The 9,923-nt window shown below is 63.2% G+C and overlaps 1 protein-coding gene across 1 annotated transcript in view; it reads left to right on the top strand.

Moving 5' to 3' along the window:
* KCP (kielin/chordin-like protein) overlaps positions 1-9,647 on the top strand; it is a 24,475-nt gene extending 14,828 nt beyond the window's left edge. The window contains exons 24-40 of the mRNA XM_012720769.1: positions 573-749; positions 1,596-1,681; positions 1,873-1,963; positions 2,071-2,153; positions 2,240-2,333; positions 3,140-3,313; positions 3,498-3,580; positions 4,276-4,396; positions 5,201-5,280; positions 5,484-5,583; positions 6,491-6,633; positions 6,894-7,066; positions 7,155-7,266; positions 7,355-7,456; positions 8,177-8,341; positions 8,768-9,074; positions 9,228-9,647. Of these exons, the coding sequence (XP_012576223.1) occupies positions 573-749; positions 1,596-1,681; positions 1,873-1,963; positions 2,071-2,153; positions 2,240-2,333; positions 3,140-3,313; positions 3,498-3,580; positions 4,276-4,396; positions 5,201-5,280; positions 5,484-5,583; positions 6,491-6,633; positions 6,894-7,066; positions 7,155-7,266; positions 7,355-7,456; positions 8,177-8,341; positions 8,768-9,074; positions 9,228-9,505 (2,369 nt within the window). The 3' untranslated portion in view covers positions 9,506-9,647. The remainder of the gene's footprint in view (positions 1-572; positions 750-1,595; positions 1,682-1,872; positions 1,964-2,070; positions 2,154-2,239; positions 2,334-3,139; positions 3,314-3,497; positions 3,581-4,275; positions 4,397-5,200; positions 5,281-5,483; positions 5,584-6,490; positions 6,634-6,893; positions 7,067-7,154; positions 7,267-7,354; positions 7,457-8,176; positions 8,342-8,767; positions 9,075-9,227) is intronic.
* Positions 9,648-9,923: the final 276 nt, after the last annotated feature.

Genomic DNA, 9,923 nt, shown 5'->3' with positions numbered 1-9,923 from the left:
CTTTTAAAACAATGTTAGGTTCACAGCAAAATTGAGAGGAAGGTGGAGACTTCCTCTTCTCTTCCTACCCTCATCACACATCAGCTCTCTGTCAATACCCCCAACCTGAGGGGTTCACTTGTTACAATAGGTGAGTCTGCACTGGCACCTCAGTATCACCCCAGGTACCCTCTCTTTTTCAAAAAGGGAGGTCAACTAGTGTCAGCTCTCAGGGTTACTGCCGCCCCACAGGGACTATTTCCTTGCCTTGGTTAGTCAGAGAGCTTGAATGAGCATTGACGAGAGGGTACCTGGGCCACCTGAGCCATGGGGTGGGGGACTCTCCCCAACTCCCCTCAGGGGCAGTGGGCGGCTGAGTATTTAATCATGGACTTGGGCCTTTAATCACGGGCCTTTTCCTGTAGATTGAGGCAAATTTGCCCTTTGGCCAGCTCCGCCCACACTCCTGAGTCCACCAGTCAGACCTGGGCCCTCCTCCCCCCAGTTACCAGGCCTTGGACTTCCACAGGCTCAAGGTCAGAGATATGACCTCTACCCTCACCCCTGCCTGCCTCTCTTGTCCTCTCTGGAAGGCTGTGAGTACCTGGGGGAACTCTACCTGAGCAGCCAGGAGTTCCCGGACCCCCGAGAGCCCTGCAAGCTGTGCACCTGCCTGGGAGGCTTCGTGACCTGCAGCTGGCGGCCCTGTGAGCCTGTGGGCTGCAGCCACCCGCTCACCCCACCTGGGCACTGCTGCCCAGCCTGCCAGGGTAGGTCAGCCCTGCCCAGGCACTGCCACTCTGGAGCCCCCAGCAGCCGGTCACCTGCTCTCGCCACTGACCCTCCCCTGAGATGCCCACACCCCACCCTGTGCACCCCCCAGACCCCTCCAGGGTACGCAGGCCCCTCTCTCTGTCCTGTCAGCTCACACACGACTCCCCCAAATAAGCAGTTTCCAGGCTGTTCTTACATGGTGCCTCTGCCTCCTAAAATGTCACGGCAGGAGGCGCAAAGCCTTCCAGGGCTCCTGTGAGTCTCTGTGAGCACAGCCCCCTTCCCTCTGGCCGTTCCCAGCTGTAGCCAGCCCCTCACCTCTGCTCCCCACACTGCCCACCCAGACAGGAAGTTGTCCGTAGTCTTCACGCCTCCTCCAGCCCTCCACCGCTTCCTCCCCGCTTGCAGCCTGGCTGAAGCCTTCTCAGCCACTCCAGGCAATGCTGCTCTCTCTGATTCCCAGGCCCTGGTGGAGGGCCCACGCCAGCCCTGTGTGTGTGCTCCCCGGGTGTGTGCGCATGTATGTGTGTGCGTGCATATTCTGTGAAAGCATGTGCGTGGGTGCACATGGGTCCATGCATGTGGGGGTGCGGTGTGGGGTGCACATGGGTGAATGCATGTGGGGTGTGCAGAGTGGGGTGCATATGTGTGTATGTGGGTGCATGCACGTGGGGTGTGGGTGGGTGGGTGGAAGTGGACGGTCCTGAGGGTGGGGTGTGCAGAGTGGGGTGCGTATGTGTGTATGTGGGTGCATGCACGTGGGGTGTGGGTAGGTGGGTGGCAGTGGATGGTCCTGAGGGTGGGGCCTCTTCCACTGCCTTTTGCATTCCCCTTTCGGACAGGATGCCTCTATCATGGGGTTACTGCTGCCTCTGGAGAGACCCTCGCCGATCCCCTGGACCCCACGTGCTCCCTCTGCACCTGCCAGGTGAGGCTACCTTTGGGGAATGTGGCAACCCTTTATTCCTGATCCTCCCCTCTGCCCAGTGGGAGGGTTTGGTTTCGGGTCCCTGGGTCAATAGAGGAGGGGTTCGTGCCTGGCAGACCCAGTAGGGACACCCATGGGGAGAACTGCAAGGGGGGGAGAAAGGAGGTGGCAGCGTGACCTGTCTCCCCCAGGAAGGCTCCGTGAGCTGCCAGAAGAAGCCATGTCCTCCGGCTCTCTGTCCCCACCCCTCTCCAGGACCCTGCTTTTGCCCCGTTTGTCACAGTGAGCTGCCCCTCCCACGCCCATGTCCACCCTGCCCCTCCCCCCTCCTTTCTGCCAAGCTGGAGGCTGGGCAAGATGGCCGCCGCCAGGAAGCATGTCGCCCACAGGCTGCCGCTCCCAGGGTCGGGAGCATCAGGACGGGGAGGAGTTTGAGGGGCCCCCAGGCAGCTGTGAGTGGTGTCGCTGCCAGGTACCGTAGGGGCTGGCCCGGGCCTGGGGCAGGGGTTGGGGCCCAGTGCCTCTGGGGTGCAAGTCACTGACCCCCAGCGCCCGCAGGCCGGCCAGGTCAGCTGCGAGCGGCTCCGGTGCCCACCCCTGCCCTGCATGCTCCAGGTCACAGAGCCGGGGAGCTGCTGCCCTCGCTGTAGAGGTGTGCTGGGTGCCCTGGGGGTGCCCTGGGGCTGCCCGTGCTCCCACACCACCTTCCTCCCTCCCTCCCTCAGCCTCCTCTGGTTTCCCTCCTCCTGCCCTTCACCTGACCACCCCTCACCTGGGGCCCTACCTCTCCCTGCTGGCAGCCTGACCGGACACATCCCCCAAAGCTGCCTCCTTTCTAAAGCACCCTTGGGTGCGTCACTGAGGCAGGCACCTTCCTGCATCTCACCTAATCCCCGACAGGCTCTTAGCTCATAGCTCGCTGTGGTTACTGTTCCCATTCCAAAGGGGAGCGGCCTAAGAGGTAGAGAGATAATGAATGGGGCTCCCTGTGGTCACGCAGCTAGCGGGTGGCGGAGCTAGATTGGCCTCCGGACGGTCTGTTCTAGAACAGAAGCCCTCTTACCCTTGCCCAAGTGCTGGCCAACGTGGTGGAGTTTCCACAGGAGACAGCATCTCACCTGCCCTGGGAGATGGCAGGACAGCTAAATCCCCATGAACAGAGCCGAACAGGGGCTTGAGGAGACTGAGTACTGCGGGGGGCGGTCAGTGATGCGCCCCTCAGCCTGTGCATTTATCACGCCTGTGCCCAGCGCTTGGTCTGAGAAGCAAGCAGATGTGGGACAAGACGAGCGCTCAGGTGTTGGGACCCCACCGAGGTCTCTCCACCGCAGACAGGAGTCTGCCCCCAGCCGCCTTCCCACAGAGCCCTGCAGACCCCCCACCCAGGCTCCCGCTGACCACCGAGGAGGGGTGCTCGGGGCACACAGGCGACCTCAGGCTCAGAGCCCCTGCCCACAGGTTGCCTGGCTCATGGGGAGGAGCACCCCGAAGGCAGCAGCTGGGCACCCCCCGACAGCCCCTGCTCCTCCTGCGTGTGTCACGAGGGCGTGGTCACCTGCGCCCACATCCAGTGCGTCAGCTCCTGCGCCCAGCCCCGGCAGGGGCCCGGGGACTGCTGTCCTCGCTGCTCTGGTACTGGGCCCTGGGGGCGAGGGTGCAGGGAGGAGGTACTGGCAGGTCCCTGTCATGTGGGGCTGGGTGGCAGAGACGGGCCATTCGGAAGTGGCCCCCAGCCCGGGGGTTGGAGGGCACCAGCCCCTGGCATTGCTGCCAGCCTGAGCGCTCTGGCCCTGATGTGCTGCTCTTACCACACCAGATTGTGAGCACGCAGGGCGGACGTATGCGCCCGGGGAGAGCTTCCAGCCTGGGCCGGACCCCTGCGAGGTGTGCGTCTGTGAGGTAGGTGGGGGTGATGCTGAGGGGCGGGCTTGCTGGGAGGGCTCGGGGTTGGAGACTGGGGGCGAAGTAAGGCCAGCAAATCTGGGGCACCGGTTCCATGTGCTCGGGAGTGGGCGAGCCTCCCGGCTGAGTGCAGGCGAATGCAGGTGGGCGTGCAGGGGTGGCAGGGAAGGTACTGGCCACGGCAGCAGCTTCTATTCAGAGGAAGTGGGGAGCTAGGGAGGGTTATTTATTTTTTTTCCTTTTAAAGATTTATTTATGCATACAGAGCTGGGGTACAGGCCAGAGGCGCAGGGGCGGTGAGGGGATTCACCAGAGACAGAGCGGGGAGCAGAACAGGCAGATCGACAGGGGGAGCAGCGGGCGGGTCAGGAGAGGTCTGCTGCCCCATGTGGGTCACCTCCGGGGCGGGGACCCAACTCACACTGAAGCAGCTGTCAGGAGACGAGGCAGTGGGGCTGGGAAGGAAGGTCAAGGCCACATAAGGATTCAGGTCCAAGTGACTAGAAAGAGAAAGCACTCGTCTGCTGGGCTCAGGGCAGTCTGGGCTGGGAGCAAGTCTGGGAAGACCAGGGGTTGCAGTGCAGACTGAGTCATGTCCGGGAGGAGTCGCGCAGCAGGAGACGGCGTCCAGGGCAGGGGCGGCTCTCAGCTTCCGAGACCTGGAACCAGCCCCTGCCCACTCATTCTTGTAGCAACAGCCCGAGGGGCCTCCCAGCCTTCGCTGTCACCGAAGGCAGTGTCCCAGCCTGGTGGGCTGCCCCACCAGCCGTCTCCTGCCCCCAGGGCCCCAGCATTGCTGCCCCACCTGTGCCCGTGAGTGTGGGGACCTGGGGGCAGAGAAGAGGGTAGGGCTGCCACGCCCCAGAGCAAACCTGGAAGAGCCAGGTCTCCCCAGTCCCAGCTCCAGACCTTTCCCGGCTCCTGTGGACTTTTCTGGAAGCCCATGTCAAGGCAGTGGGGCCTGGGGAAGCTGGCAGTGGGGACCCCTGATGCTGGAAGGGTGCAGTTTGTGGAACACCCTGGCCAGCACCCTGGTGGCGTTATGCCTGCTGCTGTTTGCTGAGGGCTTTGACTTGGCAAGCTATAGGGGTGGGGAGTCAGCTCACCCCTTGCTCAGGGAAGGAGACCAGAACTAACATTTATTAAGCCCCTACCCTATGCCACCCACTGTGCTTGGTATTATCATTTCTTTTTAACAGATAAAGAAACTGAGATTCAGAGAGTTAATTTGCCCAGAATGGCACAGGCACTGAGTACTGGAGCAAGGATCGAACCTGGGGTACTTGGCTCTTTATGCTTCCTGTGCTCTTTTCATCCAGACAACATGAAAGGAACCAGGGGAGGGGAGCAGCCCTGCGGCCTGGCAGTCTTTATCGACCTCAGCTGAGGAAGCCACCTGTTATCAGTTTCCAGGACCCCAGAGGCCTAGCAAAGCTCTTTTTAAAAAATTCAAACTTGGCTGAACCAAAGGGAAAGAAGAATTAGCTTTTCTGGTATCTAGGTGCTAGAGATAGGAGTTTGCCCCGGGCCCAAGAAATCTGGGGACCCAGTGCGTAAGTGGGGCCCACTGGGCTGCTCACCTGCTTCCCTCCACCCCCCACACTCTTGTCTTCACAGAGGCGCTGAGTAACTGCACAGAGAGCCTGGCGGGGTCTCAGCTGGCCCCGGCAGACCCTTGCTACACCTGCCAGTGTCGGGTGAGCCTCCTGCCCTGGGGCCCCAAAGCCCCCCTTCTTCCTCCCTGCTAGGGCTACGGCTGGGGCGCCTCTCCCGTGGCAGCGCCAGCTCCCCATCGCTCCCGATCTGCCCACTTGCCCTGAAAGTCACATCTGGCCCAGGGCCCATTGCGCGGGCCTCCTCCTGCCCTTCCCCACTGGTGCTCACACTGTGCCTTCCTCAGGACCTCACGTGGCTCTGCATTCGCCAGACCTGCCCCCAGCTCAGCTGTCCCCCCTCGGAGCGCCAGACCCCCCCTGGAAGCTGCTGCCCCGTGTGTCGGGGTAGGTACCCAGCCTGGGTCTGCACTCTGCGTGTGAGCCCAGGCAGAATGGCAGCCACGGGCCAAGTGGGCAGCTTTGGGGTCTACACCCAGAATGCAGGCTTCCTTCTTTGGCGGAAATGGAGCTGGAGAAGACACCCGTGACGTGGAGGTGGGGGGCCCTTGCCTCTGGCTCTTCGGGCCTCCAGGCTCCTTTAGACTTCCTGAGCACCTGTGCAGGCCCTGCTGTCTCCTAGCCCCCCAATCCTGGTGGACTAAAAATCAGCACCATCAGGGTGCTAAAAGTATGGCTGGGCAGCCCGTGCTGGGGGCCACAGGGTGACCTCCCGAGAGGAGGCTGCCCCTGGAAGGACTGTGCCCCCCACCTTGGTTTCAGCCTCCTCCGAATGTGTGGTGGAGGCCCTGGGCCGGAGAGCTGCGGATGGAGAGAGCTGGCGGGAGCCCAGCCACCCCTGCATTGCCTGCACCTGCCGAGTGAGCTGGGGTGGGAGCCCTTAGGGCGATAGGGGTCCTGGAGGTCTTCAGGGGATGATGCCCCCTGTGGGTGAGTGGGGACAGGGACCTGAACCCTGGACCTCACCCCTGACTTGAACATGAAGAGGGATGTTCTTGGGAGGCAGGAGCCACTGCCTCAGACCCTGAGCCCGAAGACCCCCAAAAATAGGAGGCCAGAGGGCCCATGTCCTGCGGGGAGTCCTTAGCAAAATGGTCTGCCCTCAGGCGGGCCGTGTGGAGTGCCACCGGCAGACGTGCCAGGCCCTGTCCTGCCCCCATGGCTGGGTGAAGGTGCGGGAGGCTGACAGCTGTTGTGAGCGATGCCAAGGTGCCAGCCAGGACGATGGGGGGCAGGAGGAGAGGGAGAGCCCTCTGAGGGCACTCAGGGGACCCTCTCCCTCGCGTCCCGTCAGCCCCAACGCTGCTGTGCCGGCACCAGGGCCGGGAGGTGGCCTCCGGGGAGCACTGGGCGGTGGACGCCTGCACCAACTGCTCTTGCGTGGCCGGCACCGTGCGCTGCCAGAGCCAACGCTGCCCGCCGCTCGCCTGTGGCCCCGTGAGTGCGCGGCCCAGGGCGGTGGTATGGTGGGGTGAGTGGGTGCTGGCTGCGGGCTTCAAGGCTGGGTTTAGGCATGAGACGGAGCAGTTCCCGCCGCGGCCACGAGGGGGTGCCCTGAGCCCGCTTGCGGGGAGCGGGGAGCGCCAGTGGGAACACCCGGGAGACCCTCTTAGGGTGACAATCGATCCTCCGGGAGGCGGGGTGCGGGGCACGGCTGGGCAAGCGGTGAGTCTGATGGTGTCTGGGGGCGAGGCCAGGACGAGGCCCCCGCCCTGAGTCCCGGCAGCTGCTGTGCCCGCTGCCTGCCCGGGCCCGCTTCCTGCATGGCCTTCGGAGACCCCCATTACCGCACCTTCGACGGCCGCCTGCTGCACTTCCAGGGCAGCTGCAGCTACGTGCTGGCCAAGGACTGCAGCGGAGGGGACTTCAGGTGCGCCAGCCCCTCTGCCTTCTCTCTCAACAACCCCCCCACCTTACCGTCCCTGCTGACCGCGGCACTCTGGCCTCTCACTACACAGCGTGCACGTGACCAATGATGACCGGGGCCGCCGCGGCGTGGCCTGGACTCAGGAGGTGGCCGTGCTGCTGGGACACGTGGTCGTGCGGCTGCTACAAGGCGGAGCGGTCACGGTGAGCAGGGCCGAGGACCCAGGGAACACAGTGTCACGCTGTCCACTATCCTCCCAGACATTGGCGCTTCTCCGCCTCCCTTCTCCAGGTGGATGCGCACCGGGTGGCCTTGCCCTACCTGCAGGAGCCGCTGCTGTACGTGGAGCTGCGGGGACGCACAGTGATGCTGCATGCCCAGCCTGGGCTCCAGGTGCGGGGTGTGGGGACGTGGGCCGGGGAGCCGCCAGCCTTTTCAGTTTCTGTCCGTAGAAGGAGCAGACGCACCTGCACCTTTGGGCCAAAGGCCACGGTGGGGTGAGAGTTCTCTGGATTGGGAGTGGAAAAACCTACCAGGTCCTGCGATTGGAGTTCTGAGCCTTCATTCTAATCTTGGTTCAGCCTCCAACACTCCATTGTGTGGCTCGGTCCTGGGCCTCTCAGTTTTCTCTTCTGTAAAATGGGGGAAGCTTTAGAAATTCTGCAGGATGTTTTTGAGATTCCTTCCAACTCTGTCACCGAAGGATAATGTTTCACTCTCTTCCTCCAGCAAGAAGGCAAATTTTAATTCATAAAAGTAGGCGAATCAGCTCTAATGACCCAGACTGGCATGGTGTTTTGTCCTTGTGAGTCTCGAATGACCACGCTGTGACTCTCTGGAAGAGGGCTGCATTTTCAGGGATGCCATTGGGAGAAGGCCTCCTGCGGGAGCCGCGGGCAGCTTTCCCTCTTCTCCGCTTGTTGGGGGGTGGGGGGTGGGCACGTGCCCCCTACTCGCTGTAGCCCAGAGGCAGCCTTCTGGTGAAGCAGCCACCTGCCGTTCTCCTCCCCTACAGCAGGGGGCGTGCTGACACAGGGCGTGGAGCCAGATGGCCAATGGGCTTCTCCCGGACCCTACCTTTCCCAACTTCCAAGTCCCAGCCTCTCTGCACAGGTGCTGTGGGATGGGCAGTCCCAGGTGGAGGTGAGAGTTCCCAGCTCCTACCGGGGCCAGACTTGTGGGCTCTGTGGGAACTTCAACGGCTTTGCCCAGGACGATCTGCAGAGCCCCAAGGGGCTGCTCCTGCCCACTGAGGCTGCATTTGGGAATAGCTGGCAGGTGAGTGGCACAGGCAGTGTGGGGGAGGCAGAATTGGCCATGAGTCGAGTCTGAGCGTAGCCCCTGGCATGAAGGTGGTGGGGGAGGCGGGACAGATACAGAAGGGCATTGGCTCCCATGGTGGTTTGGGGCTCCTTGCCTGGCGTGTGCTGGGGTGGGGGGGGCACGCCTCGTTGTGTGGATCCAGCCCCAAGTCTGTTTTGCTGTTCTCTGTGTGACCTTGAACAAGTGCCTGCTCTGGGCCTTGGTTTGTCCATCTGTAAAATGGGGACAAAGAAAAAAGTAGCTGGTGCTTCCTTGGCTGTTCTTGTAGGGAGGTTTCTGAACCTAAAACAAAATAATTGGTGCGAAGTGCTTCAAGGAACACAGCACACAAAGGTCAGCCTCCCTGGCTGCTGCCACACCGGGTCTGCTCTCCCCTCCTAGGTCCCAGAGGAGCCAGGACGTGGTCAGTCCTGCTCCAAGGGCAGAGAGGTGGATCCGTGCCGGACAGCAGGCTACCGAGCCAGGCGCGAGGCCAATGCCCGGTGTGGGGTGCTGAAGTCCTCCCCGTTCAGTCGCTGCCACGCCCTGGTGCCACCGGAGCCCTTCTTTGCCGCCTGCGTGTACGACCTGTGTGCTTGTGGCCCCGGCCCCTCCGCTGACGCCTGCCTCTGTGATGCCCTGGAAGCCTATGCCAGCCACTGCCGCCAGGCAGGAGTGACACCTGCCTGGAGGGGACCCACACTCTGCGGTGAGAGGGCAACATGCTGTGCAGGTTGTGGGTGGCGGTGGCAGCGAGGAAGGGCAGCCCAGCGGGTGAGGTGCGGACAGGGAGGCTCCCACGATGGGGGTGCACGGCGACTGGAGCCGTGCCCGGTGACCCCGCCTTCCTCTCCGCCTGTAGTGGTGGGCTGCCCCCTGGACCGTGGCTTCGTGTTCGATGAGTGCGGCCCACCCTGTCCCCGCACCTGCTTCAACCGGCACATCCCCCTGGGGGAGCTGGCGGCACACTGCGTGAGGCCCTGCGTTCCTGGCTGCCAGTGCCCTGCAGGCCTGGTGGAGCACGAGGCCCACTGCATCTCGCCTGAGGCCTGCCCTCCGGTCCTGCTCACGGGAGACCAGCCAGCCAGCGCCCTGCCCAGCCCCAGCCAAGAGCCTCAGGGGGCCCCTGAGCCAAGATGACGGCAGGACTCACCAGGCCAGAGGTCTCCCCATGGAGAGCCGCCCCCACCGGGCAGAGCTGCTGAGAGGGCCAGCCTGGTGCTGGAAGCCGGGGCCCCGTCCAGGAAGACTCGGGCTGTCCAGTCAGGACCAGTAAAATGAGGATGTGCCCTCAGGCTTCCTTGTGTGTGTTTCCTTCTGGTGCTGGGTGGCGCCGTGGGCCACTTAGAACATGGGGGCCAGTGCTCAGTGTCTCTGGAGTGGGATCAGTGACAGCTCTGGCGGCCCCCTGGGCCTCACTCCCTCCTGTGTCTGCACCCAGGGATGCCCCCACTTGCTAGGCCCCCCCAATGTGGGGGCCTGGGGAACCTCGCAGTGCCAAAGGAGCACCCAGACGTCCTGGCCACAGCTCCGTGCTCGCCGTGTGTGGCAGGCACGG

Source organism: Condylura cristata, unplaced genomic scaffold, assembly GCF_000260355.1.
Source record: "Condylura cristata isolate star-nosed mole 26May11 unplaced genomic scaffold, ConCri1.0 scaffold00005, whole genome shotgun sequence".
In the NCBI taxonomy this organism is placed as follows: domain Eukaryota; kingdom Metazoa; phylum Chordata; class Mammalia; order Eulipotyphla; family Talpidae; genus Condylura; species Condylura cristata.
This window is presented reverse-complemented; position numbering and strand designations above follow the sequence as displayed.